This window comes from Salvia splendens, chromosome 15 (assembly GCF_004379255.2).
Source record: "Salvia splendens isolate huo1 chromosome 15, SspV2, whole genome shotgun sequence".
NCBI classification, from domain to species: Eukaryota; Viridiplantae; Streptophyta; class Magnoliopsida; order Lamiales; family Lamiaceae; genus Salvia; species Salvia splendens.
Window position 1 is genome coordinate 16,474,850 of NC_056046.1, and position 18,295 is coordinate 16,493,144.

General features: G+C 37.9%; 1 protein-coding gene and 1 pseudogene across 1 annotated transcript; both read right to left on the reverse strand.

Annotated features, from left to right (window-relative positions):
• Window positions 1-2,780: 2,780 nt before the first annotated feature.
• On the reverse strand, window positions 2,781-4,151 carry LOC121766766 (aspartic proteinase CDR1-like). The gene has a single exon (XM_042163019.1). The coding sequence runs from the start codon at window positions 4,149-4,151 to the stop codon at window positions 2,862-2,864; it is 1,290 nt and encodes a 429-aa protein (XP_042018953.1). The 3' UTR covers window positions 2,781-2,861.
• Window positions 4,152-7,288: 3,137 nt separating this feature from the next.
• Window positions 7,289-7,983, reverse strand: LOC121766767 (annotated as a pseudogene).
• Window positions 7,984-18,295: the final 10,312 nt, after the last annotated feature.

The window sequence follows — 18,295 nt, forward strand, 5'->3', positions numbered from 1 at the left end:
GTCCCGCCTCCCCCAGTCGCGATCTCTCCGCCGTGCAGCCCTGATATCTGTGGAATTAGATTAAAAGAGTCGGATAACAAATGGAACTTGGATGGGAGCTTGATTGTTTCGGTTGTAATCTCGGGAGTTGTTGATTTGGATGAGTCAGAGAGTAAAGCTGAAGGTCAAGTCATCAACTTCAAGAAGCCAAAGTCGACTTTGGCAGATGATCGTTTCTTGCTATACACCTTAACTTTGAAAACAGGAGATATATATTCACTAGAGTTATATGAACCTCAGTTTGTATATTTGATTGCTTTATCAAATATTACGACTAAGTGTGTTAGTGATTTGGATAGGCATAAATCACCATTCATTCTCGATTTACCCTTTCCGGTTGCAAAGTTGTACGAAGGGAGAAGTTCACTTGTTCTATGCCCATTTGATCCCAGAGGGTATGCCTCGCAAAGCTTCTGTAATCTCGTCGTTGCTTCTTGATTCCCACCTTGAGGACAAAGTGGATTTTAACCGCGGGGGAGTTGTTACGAGACATATCTTCCATATCTCGCATATATTAGTAATTAATATCTTTACAATATATTTTGCTTAGTTGGTTAAGATTAGATTAGATTTATTTATTTGAGGATTCCACAGTATAAATATGTGGGAATATTTCATAATTGAGGAGCAATCAGGAAATAAAATATTTTACGCTACTTTCTTCTTCTTCAAACAACCAAAACCCTAGTTCTTGTCGTTGTTGATCGTCGGGTAAAGATTCCCGCGACTTCACAAAGGAATCTAATCGAGGTTAAGGAGTACATCCTTAACATACTCATAGCCCGAAGGGCTGACCGGAGCAACTATGGCCTTTGTCGTTGATGTTGAATGCAAGGCCGTTAACGAGGATTTTCTTGACAAGGAGCGGTCAACCACGTCTCTTAGGCGTTGAAAACGCGTGCTGGACGGGTCGTACGAAGGCGAATGAATCGAGTAGTGGTGGAAGAAGTCGAGGGTGATGCCGCCAAGGGATTCGGCTGAGTATGTCAATGTCAAGCAGAGGGAATAAAACACAAGAGATGAAAGAAATATAGACATGCACTTGTGGTAAGAAGGCATGATTTTTGTGTTGTGCAAGTGCAATTGAAAGAATTTGTGAGGATGGAATTGCAAGAATGGTTAACCCTATTTATACTAAAATATTTGGTTGAAATGTCAAATGTGTATATATTTTTTTGAAAAATTCTGTAATTATTATTGCAATATGAATTCATTTGTTCGTTACCTTTAGAAATGAAATGCACGGTTATTTAGGGAAAATCTTTCAAATTTTGAATGAATTATTCAAAAAATATATAACCGAAGTATGATTGTTCCTTAATTAGTGTGGTTAGTGTACAGTCAATCTGAGCTTCGAATGCAATTACTTTAATTTTGAAAGAGAAATTTGCCGTTATTGCTTATAGCTTAATTAGAGGGGCAATTAATTGATTCACCGAATTATTGGATTTTCATTCAAATTCCAGGTGGATTCACGGAGAGTTTATTTATCTAATTTTATAATTAATGTCCCGTTTGGCCGCTTTAATTTATTTCAAAAAGAATTCAAAGGCCACATTGCTCACATTTATACGACTTAATTTTTAATTTAAACTCATATTTTTATTTCAAATTTGGGAAGTGTTATGCCATGTGGTAAACTCTTTTTCTTTTCGATAGACAGTAAATTAATAAGACAAATATCTAAGATGAACATATATATTTGTTTAATAACACAATTTTGTTTAGTTTTCCTCAAAAATCAAAAAGTTTGTATTGGTGTTTCAAGTGGTAGTAATTAGTACCTGGATGATATGACGTGATAATTCAATTTGAATGATTGATGCCATAATTAAATTTATGAGTTGAATTATATTATAAGTAAAATGATTTTTTAAACATTTGAAAAAGAATGAGTTAGGGTTTGGGCATGTGACAGGTTTGACAGAGAAAAAAACATACTCCTAGCCCTAGGTTTCTCACCTTTGTTTTTACTTGGGAGAGAATAAAGTAAAATAACAATCAAAACCCAAATTAGGCCATCCAAGATAACAACTTTGTATCATCACAAAAAAAACAAAAAAAGGAAAGCAGTTATTATGTAGAATGAGGGATGTAACTGAACAATCAATCATATGATCATATTTCGAAATTCAAATACTACACCTATAGCAAGTTAGCAACTCTTGTAGCAGAAAATTATTTATCCAAACGACCAAACGTATTTTCATTTCCTCATGAACGAAAAATACAAATTAGTGAAAGTCTTACACAGTCGATCAACAACGGAAGAAGACAGCTTGTCACAAATAATTAATAATACTCCCTCCGTCTCATAATAGATGTCACACTTTTCTTTTTAATTTGTTCCACAAAAAATGTCACATTTTCTATTTTAGAAAAAGTTCTCTCACATTAATATAAATATACTATTTTCTCTCTCCATCAAACACACAAAACAACATCTCCTAAAATCTCATGACATTCTCCAATTATGTCATCTATTATGGGACGGAGGGGTACATTAAAAGAGCTTAGAGAAGTAGGGTTGGACAATTTGTAATAATATTTTGAAAATAGTTAATAAAATGTCATCACTACCTTGGAACGGATGGATTAAATTAATTGATAATCTTAACATTATGATATACGTAGATATATCATCAAATTCAACGAAAAAACTAAGCTACTCAAAATAAAATTACTAAATAAACTGGTTTAAGATCATTACATAACCCTAGAAACATCATTAGAAATACGAAAAAAACATAAAAAGAAAATTAAATGCAATAATTAAACCAGCTTATTTTTTTTATAACGTCGTTATAAAACCCCCATAAAGCTCACTCCTGCTCCGTCGCGCAATCAGTTTTCTGGAAGCTAACTTCACCCTTAACCAAATCATACCCAATGTGATAATTCATCTGAAACAGATTCCCAAATATAGACAAATCCTGCGACGCCACCAGCGTCAAACAACTCAACCCTTCCTCCACCTCCACAAACAAGCTCACCGCCTCCACCACCAAATCCGCCCCCGTGAAATGCACCGTCACAGGAGGCGAATCGATGCCTTGCCCTACCGAGACTCGGTAGCACAAACCGAAAGTCCCCTGTAGATCGGTAGCCTTCTCCGCGCTGATCGCCTCCGCTAGAGCTGCCAATACTCCATCGTAGATCTCCTGCGGCACGAATGTCAACATCGTCCCCGAATCGATGATGATGTTACCTTCCTCGACCGATCCCCCAAATCCGGCTTTGGAAGAGCCAATTTCAGTTCTCTTTTCTCCGACGCTGATTCCTTCCAGCGTTAAATAGTAGTAAGTATCCGGAGATTTCTTCACCAGCGGAGTGGAAACGACGTCAGATCCGGAAACAACCGCGTCGCTGCCGAAGCTGATTTTGCTGGAGGCGTTGGCGTTGAGCAGCGTCAGGCAGTAGGAGAATCTGCCGCCGGTGGTGGAGCGGAGTTGGTTGACTATGGAGACGGATCCGCCGCCGAGGCCGACGATGCCAGATCCCGTCTGGCTGAACGTTCCGTCGTTGTCGTGGCCGCATCCGAAAGCGACTTTGGGGAAACTGATTTTCCCGCCAAAACTTAGGGTTTCGGTTCCGACGTCTCCGGCGGTGTGCGACCTGTCCCCGTACGAGACCTGGTACTGGCAGTGGTTGCCGTCGTCACATGACGCGCTGCCGGCGGCCTGGCACAGGCTGGATTGGCAGGAGATCGGGCGGTAGGATCTCGATTTGGAAGGATTGAACAACGGAGAGTCCTGCTTGTAGCACTGCGTGCACGGGAGGCACTGCGTCCAGAGGAGATCGCTGCCGGTGTCGGCGATCCCGAGCTGCTCCACCGGCGGAGTTCCGATCAGGAACTTCATCACGTATTCGCCTCCAGCACCAGTGATCGTAGCATCGACGGAGTCGATGCCTTTGGAGAGCTTGGAGAGGAGGAAGGATTTGCGGGAGAAGGAGCGGTCGATTGCGCTCCTGATGCTGCGGAATCGGGCTTCGCCGGAGGGAGGATCTCGGTGGAGCAGATCGAGGGTGAAGCCGCCGTTATCGGAGGAGGCATAGCTGGATAATGTGAAGTAAATTGAAGAGAGCAGAAGAGAGTAAATTAGAGTAGCCATTTTTTTAATTGGAGAATAAATTATGATAGTGATGAATGAAATTTCCAAAATGATTGGTCTAATTTATAGGGAAATTTTGGTTGTGGGATATAAAATGAAGAGTCGAATCCTTCCTATAATTTTTTTATATTTAATGCGATGGAGTGATTCATTGCATGAAAAAATAAACGGAAATTGATTAATGAAAAATTAAAAGCGTTCAGATTTTATTGGAAGTTAATTGGAAACTGAATTATGTAATTAATTAATTAATTTCCAATAATATTGAAATCAGGATTCTGCATTTCTGGAGATTTAATTGGCATTGACTTTTACAATTTACGCCTAAATTTGAGTTTCTAAAGGAGAACCCTAAACCCTAAACATTCCAAATTAAAAGAAATCAATCAGTCCCTTCAATTTGCAATATTAAAACCACCTTTATTGTTGAGATTTGTATAAAATTTTGGAGTTAATGAGGGTTTAAGTTCATACCTAAAAAGATCTGTTTTTGAATCTGCATTTTATGTACGGAGTTTCCGAATTTTAGAATATCGCTAAATATCAGATAGAACTAAAATAAATTCAGGGTAGTGCTGATATCCATTCATATATTTTACTGATTAATTAGCATGCTTAGATACATTCAGCGTTTGACATACTATACATTATCATTAATTTAAAAATTATTTGAACATCTGGATTTAGGGTTGTCATAGTTAATTATTATACATGAAAGTTAAACGGGTTTAGGGTCTGTCATAGTTAATCATTACTGTGTCTAGCTGTTATGAATATTTTGTAATATGCTTTAATGACATATTTGGTTTTGTGGTTTTATGTTTCGATGGCTTATTTGTGTTTGGTGACATGCTCTACAAATTAAACCAAGCAATATTTAATTAGTAAGTGCTTCCCCATGGATTTTTTTAATAATTCATATTAACATAAGCCCTATAGCACATTACAATTCATAATCTCCCATTTTTTCCTATGATTAACATAACTTTCTTACATTGTCAACCTCCTAGATATAATAACACAAAAGGGGAGGCGTACATTTTGCGAGAGAAAGCTTCATTTATAGCAAAAGATTTAAACACACAATTGGGAAATATATACCTAGAAGTGCAAAAGGAGGGCTATGTATGGGTTGCATAGCTCACAGCCAGTGCTTCCTATACCTACCAAATGGGCTCCAAGAAGCCGAGGAGTACGCATTTGGCGAGCATGCTGGAGGAGTTAGCTATTTGACGAGGTTACCAAGCTTTGGGTTTCCCAACTTCAAATCATGTTTCACACTGGTCGGAGGAGAATAAAAAGGTGGGAGATGGCCATTGTTGGACTCAGGGTCGCGAGAATCCCCTTCTTCGTCGAATAGCTTGCGACGCACCGAACCAATCACAGTGATAATAGGTGAGTTCACTTTGTCAGGATCAGTGGGCGTGGTGATGGTAGGCACAAACGGTGGAGGCGGAATTTCAGTGGAGTCAGAGATAAAGATCAAATTTGTCACTTCTTCAACCTTGACGTCCTCCATGCCAAATACAATAGCGAGACGGGAGAAATCAAGTTCGTCACAGTGGAAGTAAGCAGCAGCGAACAGATGATGCTATAAAGGTAAAAACATAGTATGTAAGCATGCAAAATGTTGCTAAAAGGATGGCGAAGATGACAAAGTAGGACTCACCTTAAAGATTTTTTTCCACACAGCTTCATCAGCATAAATGAAGTGGTCTTTCACTTCCCACGTTACCCCGTAAGTCTCCACCACAGCCTTGAATATGCGATATCGCAGCTCGAAGAACTGCATTCGCTCTTTTATATCATCAGGAGTGAGGTGACAACCCTATTTCGTTTGAACGGCGTGGCTTACTTCGAAGAAAACCTCTGTCGCTCTTATATAATGGAGCTAGGTATGTGGCTGGAAGTGTAATTGGAATGGCGAGAATCAATTTAGGGCAAAATCCACTCCGTACATAATGGAGACCAACACGACACAGTTCCCACAAATTTGAGGACAAAATGGTAAATTCAACTTAATACTCCTCAGTGCATAGAAGACACCAAACATCAGAAATGAATTATCCAAATATTTAATCCAATCCATCTTTTTTCAATTGCTATAAAACTCCCACAAGTGGATAACTTCAACCTTTGTTAAAGCCAAAATTTTCCAAATAATTAATCCAGTCCATCTTTTTTCAAACCAAGCAATAAAACGGGTCCTTAAAGGAAATGAATCCCTGGTAAAATGCAAATGTCATACTGTGGACAAAACGCAGCATTTCAGACATTTAAACGTACGGAAGTTGTTTTCACACTTTCATTTGATTTATAATACTTTAGTTCTTTCTACTCCCTCCATCCCATAGAGATAAAAGAAAAAGTAATTGAAATTATGTAGTAGATGGTGGGTCCATAAATAATAAAGTAAAAGAGAAGAAAAAAATTATCATAAATGGATATTGACTATTTCTATGGGACAAAAGAAAAAAAAATATTACATATTTCTGTGAGATGGATGGAGTATTTTTCTATATGATGTTTTACTTTTTGTGTACTAGCAAACATAATAAACAAAAGTATAAAACCAATCATTCTTAATTTTTTCTTTAGATTTTTAGCTAATCAGAATGATACCAAGAATGAAATTTTGGTCCTAAACATATGACGATTTTATGATTTTGGTCTAAAACATTATCTTTTGAATTATTTCGTTCCTCACAAATGAAAACGGATCAAATTTAGTCCTTTTTGGACGGTACCGTTAAAAATTAACGGTCAACTACAGATTAAACTATTTTGACTAAATTAGAGATTTAAATTAGAATATTTAATTTTTTTCTTATTTTAAAAACAAATTTGACTCTCTCTCTCTCCCGACACACTCTTCTATCCTCCTCTCAACACCCTCTTCTTCCCCTTCCACTCCACCACCCTCCGCCGCCGCCGTTGCCCGCCCCCACCTTTGCCGCCGCTCCTGGTTTGCTTCCATCTGCTCCCTGCTCTTCTTCTGGGCTTCATCTGGGCCATCCGGCACAAGACCAACGCTGAATCCCATCTTGAGAAGAAGCTGGCCCGGGAGAAAGAGGACTCGACGCTGCTGGCTAAGTGCGTCAAGGAGTTGAAGCGGAAGGGTGTCGAGTTTGATCGGCTCACCATGTTCGTATCAATTTATGACGCTGCTTCTCCTGGTGTTCAATTTGTCGTTGCTGCTTCTCCAATCCAACCATGTAATTCCTTACCTCCGCCCGAATTATCTCATGCATCACTCACATCGATTCCGCGCTGAAGGGCACGAACCCCCGCTTGCCGTTGCATCGGTTGAATTGGCTGCGGTGGCAGCAATTGTACAGAATTAGGTTGAATTTTTAGGGAATGAGTTGTACGTGAGTCAGTGTTGTGATTAACAATATCGATCTCGGCGAGCGAGAGACTAAGCCTCGTGGGCGGATTGGTGAGCAGAGAGCTGGTGTGCGTAGAACCGGAGGTGGAGGGACTGAGCAGGGTGAAATAAGTGGCAGAGGTGGAGCCGGCACTGACGGATCTCTTCAAGGGAGGAGTCGTCGTTTTCGGTGAAAGAGGAGCACTTGCGCTTGAGGGTAGAATTGCAGTGGTTTTTGATTGCGTTGCCGGTGCGGCCGGAGAGGGGGGACAATGGTGGTCCATTTGTTGACGAAGCGGGCGTGGGAGTGAATGATGGTGTCTTCCTCATCGGGGTGAAGGCGCGATGCTTGACCTGAGGGGAGAGCTGGTTGCATCGGCGAAGGCGGCAGCTCTTACCGGAGGGGCGGGTGAATGAGGGATTTAGGAATGTGGCGACGACAATAAATCGCGTCGGAATCACCATAGTAATTGATTTGAATTGATGGGCTAGCTTTATGTGTTTGATTTTTTTCTATAAGGAAATATGAAGGAGAAGAACGAAGAAACGTAATCTCTAACCTAAAAAATTAAGTTATAATTTAATTGATAATAAAACGTAATTAGTAACATAACGCAGTCAAAATAGTTTAAACTGTTGTTGACCGTCATTTTTAAACGGTGTCGTCCAAAAAGGACTAAATTCGGGTCTTTTCAATTGTGAGGGACCAAATAATTCAAATGATAATGTTTTATACCAAAATCGTAAAATCGTCATATGTTTAGGACCAATTTTAACTTTTAGTCTAAATCATACTGTGGACAAAACGCAGCATTTCAGACATTTAAACGTACGGAAGTTGTTTTCACACTTTCATTCGATTTTTTAATATTTTAGTTCTTTCTACTCCCTTCATCCTATAAAGAAAAAAAGAAAAAATAATTGAGGTGTTTTTTAATATTTTAAAATTATGTTTTTTTAATGTTTTAGTTACTATTTTTCGGTGAACTACAAAAAAAATCCTTGACAATATCATTTGCACATTTTTGGTACGTAGTAAAAATATACTCCCTCCGTTCCATAGTAATGGAGGCGTTTTTTTTTTTACACGGGGGTTAAGAAAAATTGTGTTAGATGAGTTAGGGCAACTCCAGTGGCTTTCGCCCAGCAATAGCCCAGCCACAAACTCCTCCTGCCACATCATTAGCACTAAAAATCCTCATGCCACATTATGATACGAGTCTTATACTATTAATATTTAGTTTAGATATATTAGGGATTTGCATATCTTTTTCTATATCTTTGTTTTCTTGTTCATTAAGTTAGTAGCATTATAAATAGGAGTTATTGTTATCACTTTATTCATTCAATCAATATAATATTTTCCCTAAACTTGTCTTGAGTATCTAGTATAATTATTGTTCCCTATTTGCTGCTGATCGGAGAACGTCTGTGACTCAGCAAATCCGTGAGCCTTCCTTCGAGCTTGTCGAAGGATTGATCACCCTATCCGTCCGAGAAGATAGATAGCCGGTCACGTTACGGAGGACGTCCGTAACAACTGGTGCTTTCATCGTGATCTCACCCTCCCACCATCTCGAACCGAAGCTACACCGCTGCCCGACGGAAAACATTCCGCGCACAGCAACTGCTTTGGTTGTCGAGTTCCGCCTGTCCGCCGAGCTCTAGCTGCCGGACAACACTAATTCTGCAACGCCCGACGAGAAGGATTCCCGCGTGCCACGTCGAAGTCAGACGATCATCATCTACCACAACCACGCTTCAGCCCGTCGACATGTCATACGACTACGCCGGTTATCGTCGTCGTCAATACGACTTCCCTCAGGCCACACAGCCATTCCGTCCCTACCAGCCGGTCCAACCTCGTCGTGTAACCTATTGGGAGCCTCCGAGCAGCCGGGCGGAAGTACTCCGTCCGCAGTCGTGGCCTGATACAGAATCACCCTGGACCCGTCGGAGAAAGCCCACTTGCTGGGACCCACCATGGACCCGTCGGACCACTGCATATCATCATTCTTCATCCTACGAGCTAGATATGTACTCGCCATCACCGCCTAAGCGCCGACCTACCTGTTGGGACCCACCGGCGCAACAGCAGGACCGCGGATACCCGACCGTTGACCGGCCCCGACGCTCGGAGACGTGCTGGGACCGACCTCGCCATCGGGAGGAGGTGAGAGCGCGAGTCCAGCCCGCCTCCCATCAGCCCCGCTACTCCACCGAAAAGCCAACGCGGGACCTGTACAGTCAGCCCGCACGTGTGACCAGTCAAACTCCGGAGCAGCCACGCCTGCCGCTAATACGGGTCTCCCAGGCGGAGAAGTCAGAACGGTCCAGGTTGGGTCTCTACTGGCACTGTCCCGAGAAATGGGTGATGGGACATGTGTGTAAACAACGCATTCTCTGTTATGCGGATGATGGGGAGGAGTTTGAGGAGAACATTCAAGGTGAGAATTTAGCCGACGAGAAAACTGATAATACTCCCACGATGGTATTCGGTGATGATGTTCCCAATGACATTACCGATGTTCACAATGATGGCGCTCCTCTTGATGTTCCAAACAACAAGTCCCCTGGAGAGTTCCTCAAGAACAAAGGGATTGTCAAGAACGACAATGAGCCACCGCAAGTGCTCGTTGGTGTATATGATGAGAAGATTGATGAAAAGGAGGAGACATTGCTTGAAGATAAAGAGGAGGATGGTTCTATTGGTGAAGTGGAGAAGATAATCGCCTCACTCAATGTTGTTCAAGTGTCATCCAAAAATGTTGTTAGAAATTGTTGGGGCAAGAAAGGAGATGATGCTTACACCGAATTGCCCGTAATTGCTTGTGTCAATGTGGATTTGAATGTCGGTGATGTTCCAAGTATGAATCATCGATCAACATCGCTCGACAAAGATGCAAGGTTGATCCCTCCGAGTAATGACATGCCATGCTTGGGCATTCTGGGAGGCGTGAACAAGCTTTTCGTTTTGGCATGGAATTTTGCCGACAACATTGGGTCTCCTTTGTTGACTTTTGACAAAGGTGATGAATGGAGACATTCAGCTGCTCGATATGTGTTTGATCCAGGGGGAGACGTCTAGCTAAAGCTTTTGCTTTCAACTCTCGTCCTTGGTTCGTGGTTCCCACCTTGAGGACAAGGTGGATTTTAACCGTGGGGGAGTTGATACGAGTCTTATACTATTAATATTTAGTTTAGATATATTAGGGATTTGCATATCTTTTTCTATATCTTTGTTTTCTTGTTCATTAAGTTAGTAGCATTATAAATAGGAGTTATTGTTATCACTTTATTCATTCAATCAATATAATATTTTCCCTAAACTTGTCTTGAGTATCTAGTATAATTATTGTTCCCTATTTGCTGCTGATCGGAGAACGTCTGTGACTCAGCAAATCCGTGAGCCTTCCTTCGAGCTTGTCGAAGGATTGATCACCCTATCCGTCCGAGAAGATAGATAGCCGGTCACGTTACGGAGGACGTCCGTAACACATTATCAGGACAAGCAAATAGCCCAGCAATAGCCTAACCACATCACCCCTAATTATATAAAACAAATAATTGACAATCACACAAAATACGGAATTAAATGTACGACACAGATACGGGAAAATTCAATAATATTATTTAAATTTAAAAAAGTACAATAAAAAATACATTAATTTTTAAAAAATTTACATTAAAAAAATACATTAATTTAAAAAAAATACGTTATAAAAAAAAACACACCCTCCGCCTCACTCCTCGTCTCCGTCCCCCCCCTCGCCACCGTCACCGTCGCCGCCGCCTCCGTTTCTGCCGGAACCCCCCGGTGCCCCCCCGGTCTTCAAATCGTCACGCATGCTCACGAGCATTGCGTGAAGAAAACTCTTCTCCTCGGGGTCCGTCGCCGCCGCCTCCGTATCCGCCGGTAAACCCCCCGGCATACTCCCCCCGGGTGCCATCCCGGGCATCATCTGCTGCCACGGGTACATGTTGTAGTACCCGGGCATCGGACCCCATCCACCTCCCACGGGTACCGGGGGAGTTTGAGACCCGCTCGTCACTGGAGTACCTTCGTTGTTATTCTCCATTTCGCGTTATTGATCTTGTACAGAAATTAAGATAGAGAGAGTACTCGTTAAAACAAGTGGTGTGAATGAAAATGACGTGCAAATCGCGTATATATAGTGTTTCGAAAATTTTTAAAAAAAATTTAAATTCGCTCGTCGAACGCTCGCCGGTCCTGAGCCTGCAATGGCAGCGAGCGGACCGGCCAGCGCTAGCCGATTTTTTCGCCGAAATGACGCTCGCCGGTTGCAATGGTTCGGCGAGCGCTCGCGAATCGGCCAGCGCTAGCCGATTTTTTCGCCGAAATGGCGCTCGCCGGTTCCAATGGTTCGGCGAGCGGACCGACGAGCGCCGAAAATCGGCTAGCCGGCCCGCTCGCCGCCATTGGAGATGCTCTTAAGTAAATGGAGAGTAAAGTGGAAAATGAAAAAGGTAGAGAGATGAAGAGAGAATAAAGTAAGAGAGAGTAAAATAGGTGTGGAAAAATGTGTTGACTTTTACTAAAAAGGGAAATGACTCTATTACTATAGAACGTACCAAAATGACAAAATGACTCTATTACTATGGAATGGAAGGAGTATATTACAGAGATCTCTGGACAAGGATTAATCACATTTAAAGTACTTGTGCACTGTTCAAATACTTTTTTGCCCTTTTTGACCTTTTATTTTTAAGAGATATTTTAGACTTTATGTTTAATATTTCACTTTGATCCGGCTCTTCCTTTTTTAATTCTCAAGGTATCTTTCCTACAGACAACTTGAGGACTAAACCCCATCCCAATGGTTAAAACACTAATTGGTAGGGGACTGACCACACCAATCATGTTAGTTTTGATCCCTTCTTTCTCGTTAAAGTTCAAGGTATCCTTCCCTTCTTTTATTCTCAAGATATCCCTCATGCCGATAACTTGAGGACTAACCCTCATCCCTTCTTTTCATCTCTTTACTACTCCCTCCGTCCCCTAAAATTGGAAACATTTGAAATAACATGAGTTTTAATACAAAACTAGTATCACACCTATGCTATGCCCAGATTAATAGTATATTTTTAAAATAATAATTTTCATTTTTAAATTATAGCACAGATTAATAGTATATTTTTAAAATATTAATTTTCAATTTAAAATTAATTAAAAAATTAGAATTAATATTAACAATGAACAATATGAGTAACAATTTTAGTTATAAACAAATCACATACTATAATGTTTAAACATTAAATCATGTAGTAGGAAGATAAAAATCTATCACAATAAAGAATTAAACACAATGGATAATTACTCATCATTTTTAAAAGTTCTTAATACACTACATTAACTTTAAAATTAAAATCAACCTGATCATTATAAACTAAAACTTTCAATTCTTCACAATTCGTCATAGGTAAAATAACTCGTTTGTCATCTTTAAAGTCGTCCGCCTCACCTAAAACTACAATAAATTAAGGAACAAAATCAATTTGCAATGCACAAAATCAATAATCAATATGTATAGCTACTTTCGCCTAACAATTTGTATAGTTTTCAATAAAATTAAAAACAAATTAAATTATACATTAAATTTACCAACATAATAATCCTTTCATATGACTAAACCTACTTATAGATATATATAAAAAAACTTAGCCAATTATAATTTCAACATAAGTTTTTGTACATGGATCAACTATAAAGTAACATAGATGAACTAAAAAACTAATCGTTACTATTGAAAAATAATTAATTATTAAAAACAAAAAGAAAGAAAATGGTGGTAACATCAATCTAAAAAAGAAAACATAGTAATGAATAAAAATGGACGGAAAGAAACGAAAATAATAGATATTATGCACGCAACCCTTGACGAAACTGCAAATCAGGAGGCAACTGCTCTGCACCTTTCGGATTTGATGGAACCCTGATATGAATCAGAACAATATTAGAGGGGTGATAAAACATAATTATTCCGCAGGAGGTAAGAGATAAAGAAGATGTTTACACATATAGACATTAGAAACAAAGAGATGAGGAAAGCTCGTAGCTTGCATCAATTTTAGCATAATTATACTGTGTTCAAAAGAGCTTTTCAAAAGTAATCTTGGCTACATACAATGAACTTCCCCATGCAAATGATATTGGATGCTTCTTAAGAATAGCGGAATTTTTGCATTGTAACTCTCACACATACACGATCATGTATTTATAAATTATACAGATACTTTTTAAAATATCTTCATTTGTAACTGTCCCACTAATTTTAGTTTACATTTTCTGTTTTAAAATATGACAAATGATCTCAATAACTTAATTTTGATTCCCACATTTACACCTTCATTGTAAAACCTCCCACTCTTCATAGTTCACACGGTTTTAGCTGCCGTTTAATTATACATTTTTAATTTAATATAATTTTTTAAATTAAATGACAATCTTGTAAATTTCTCCAAAACTCCCCCAAAACTCCCCTTTTATATATTGCATAGATTATCTGCAATAAAATAGTACTAAAAGTATTTTGCCAAAAATAAAGATAAGAACTAAAATAAGATAAACATAAAAGATAACATAACATAATTAAGAAAACACATAAAATCATAAAACTGATAGGGAATACAATACATTACCTACAAATAAAATCATAAAAGTGATGTGGTGATGATATACAACTTGGAAAATTTCTTTATTGAAATGATACTTCTAATTAAAGGAATTCAAATTTATAGAAGATTTTTAACGTCTATGAATTACTTTTAGTTATCCTAATGTCCATTTTTTCCGTATCACGTTGCTGATGTAATTGCAATATTAAGAATCCTTTAATCACACACGTTTTTTTTATGTAACTGCAAATTTAAAGGCCCTTTTAATCACACGTTTTTAACCTTATATAGTTTTTATTATTTTTTAACATTAAATTTTTTAAAAAAATAAAATAGCATTCTTGTAAATTTTCCCAAAATTCCCCTTGTTGTATAGATATCACGTTGCTGATGTAATTGCAATATTAAGAATCCTTTAATCACACACGCTTTTTTTTATGTAACTGCAAATGTAAGAGCATCCACAACCGTGCTCTTGCCAGCGAGCACGGTTTTGGGCCCGAAGCCACTATTCCTGTCTGCTCTCTGGCAAGAGCACAACACCCACAGCTGTGCTCTTCCGCAAGGACGAGCACAATTCAATTTAAAATTCAATTAAACAAAAACATTTCCATAATATTTAAATTCATTAAAAAACCACAATAAATATTACAAATTACAAATAAAATAAAAAAGACATAATTAAAATCGTAAAATTAAAAATTACATAATTAAACTCTTAAAAATTAAAAATTACATAATTAAAAGCTAAAAATACCCTTGTGGACGACTACTCATCCGGCGGCACTACCCCCAATTGTCTTTGGAGGCCTAATATCATGGCCTCGTGCGATCGAAGTTGCGAGGGGTTCATAGTGGACCTATCGGCCATATTGAGTTGGGCCAAAAGCTGCAACAACGAGTTGGTGGGGGGTGGAGGTGGATTGGTTCGTGCCAACCACCGGATCTTCGGAGATTTCCAAGTACGCCTTGAACAATTTATCCATCTCCGCCGGAGTGTACGATGTGCGGATACCGCGAGTAGGAGGAGTCGGAGTTTGGGAGGGGAGATCGGCCTAGGCTCCGGTGTCCACCCGTATCGCCCTTCGGGGGCACCTTGGTCGTCGATTGGGTATGGCCGGTAGCCACCCGGAACGCCCGAACTTTGGGTTTGAGGAGGGGCCGAGTATTCCGTTTCCGAACTAGGAAACGGTGGTGAACCGAACCATTCGAAGTTCCAACCGGAGCCCGGGGGGTTATCGTTGTGGCCGGACATTGTTATGGTGTAGGAGTGGAAGAAAGATTGAGAATGGATATGGGAGAATGAAGATGGGAATGGATATGGGAGAATGAAGATGAGAATGGATATGAGAGAATGAAGATGAGAATTGTGTAGTTTGGTGTGAATTTTTGGGTGTGAAAGTGGGAGGTATTTATAGATGAAAATGTGTATTTTTAGGGGAAAAAAAAATTAAAAAGTGGTAAAAAACGGATATATTTTTTTTGGGAAGTGAAATTTTTTTTTTCGGTTTTTTAATTAAAAATCGATTTTTAATAAAAAAAAAAATTCAAAGGCAACGGCGTGCCACCACGTCGCCTGCTCGCTGGCACGGACGTGCTCTTCGCAGCGAGCAGCGCCGTGCCAGCGGCGCGAGCGCAGCGGCGGTGGACGAACGCCGTCCGTCCACCGCTGCGCATGCTCTAAAGGCCCTTTTAGTCACACGTTTTTAACCTTATATAGTTTTTATTATTTTTTAACATTACTTTTTTTTAAAATAAAATGGCATTCTTGTAAATTTTTCCAAAACTCCCCTTTTATATATGTATAGATTGGTAAAGTAAGAGATAGATTGAAAAAAAGTGTGTTAGTGGAAAATGGTCCAACCTTATTAGAGAGAAGAAATTTCTTAAAATGAAAAGTTTCTATTTTTAGGGGACAAACAAAAAATGAAAGAATTTCTATTTTCAGAAAACATTTAAATATTATTTATTTAACTTCTCGTTAATCCCTCTCATTTACCGTGTATTCTTAATTTAGTTTACAATAAATATTCAATTCAAATCAAACTAAAGGTAATAACAAGAGCTTTAATTATACAATTAAAATTTATAAATATTTTCTTCTTGTACTACTCTCTTTGTCCCTGAAAATTTGTCACTTGTTTTCATTTTTGTCCATCCCTAAAAATTTGTCACCTTCACTTTTACCATTTGTCAGTGGACTCCATATTCCAGTAACTTATTCTCACTCACATTTTATTATAAAACTATTATATAAAAGCAGGACTCACATGCCACTAACTTTTTCAATTCCATTTCTACTACATTTCTTAAAACTCGTGTCAGGTCAAATGGTGACAAATTATAAGGGACAGAGTGAGTAATATTCATTTAAGCACATCTGCTTCAATATTTGTCTTAAAACATATTTCCATAAACAAATTTAGAAAAATTACACTTTTTTTTACTTTAATTTTTTTTAAATTAATTTGATGTGTATTGAACTTTTTATCATTAACTAATTAAACTGATAATAAATGGAGAATAAATGTGATGAATAAGAAATTAAATTAATAATAAAAATAGAAGAAAATAGAAAGAGAGAAAGAATGAGTGAGGAAATATCCGTTAAAACTAAATAATGAAAAGGGCAAAAAAGTTCAAAATTAATGTAAAAGTACTAAAAATAACTAAGTCTTTGTCCACAAATCTTTGGAAATATATTTTTTATGCTAAGACGAAAATTTGCAAACATATTGTGTAAGAATTTTTTTTAGTTCACTCTTTTCTCATTTTCGTTTAGTCCAACTCCAACTCCTCTATCTCTCTATCTTTCGGCCTACCCTCACTTCTCTTTTTCCTCTATGGATAGTGTTGTTTGACCAAGCTACAGAGCATGCAGACATCAGAGTGTTTAAGGTAAGATAAATTAATAAGTGGGAAAAGATACTATTTTATTAGGGACAATAAAAATAAAAATATAAATATAATAAACATAGTTATTTTAATAAAATATCATCACGTTGAGCATCATTGTTTTGCTTGTAGATGAGACAATTAAGAAAAATTAAATATCGTGATTTTATTTTAGAGATAATATTTTTTTGGTCATCAAACTTTGCCAATGTATCAAATTTGGGTCAGTAACATTTGAAAATATCATTGAGGTTCATTAACTTCGATGTGATATCGCTTGGACTACTTTTTACTATTTTGAACATTTTTGGACGAAAACATCCTCAAACTCATGAAGTACATTTTTAGTCTATTTATTCTCTCTTCTTTATTTTAACATTTAATTTATCTTTCTTAATTTTTTTTAACCCCTTTACTAAAATAGAGAAGGGAAAATGGGGTAGAAGAGAGGGAAAAAAAGGTAAGAAAGAAGCGAAATAAAATTAAGAGAGATATGAAATATTTTAGTAATAAAGAAGATAGAATAAATAGACTGAAATGTCATTCATGGACTTGAGGGCATCTTTCGTTCAAAATAGTGAAAAAGTAGCTCAAACGATATTACTTCGCAATTAATTGACCTCAGATGATACTCTAAAATATTACGGACTAAAATTGATACATTGGTAAAGTTTGCGAACTAAAACAATATTCCCTCTTTATTTTAAAACCTTAGGTGATAGTCCATAATTTTAATTAAGCTTCATGATTTAAACGACTATTGATTTGTACACATTACACCATGTCATTAAAATTTGTACAAATAGTCCATCAATTTTTTAAAAAAAAATTGTTGTTTTATTCCATCAATATTGGATTGACTTAAATTTGATCAAAATTTGACGTTATTTTTGATAATTTTTACACTTATTTGTCATCTGAATATTAAAAGGACAATTAAGAAAATATTGTTGTACATTGCAACCTATTATATTGAAATTTGAAAGATGTTTTCATAATTTGAACTTTAAGATTCAAACCTAGTCAATTTGAGAAGTATTGGCAAATTTATGGGGTGGGAGGAGGCGTCTAGCCCTCTCCAGACCGCCCGGAAGCCTATTTATCTCTTTAAGTCGAGATTAAAATTCTATAATCATTCCTAGAGTCGAAATATAATTTATTTTTATTTCAATTTATTTATGATTTGATACGCAAGTAATAAAATTGTTACTTAATAAATCGAGGTCTTTTTCCTAATTGTAACAAT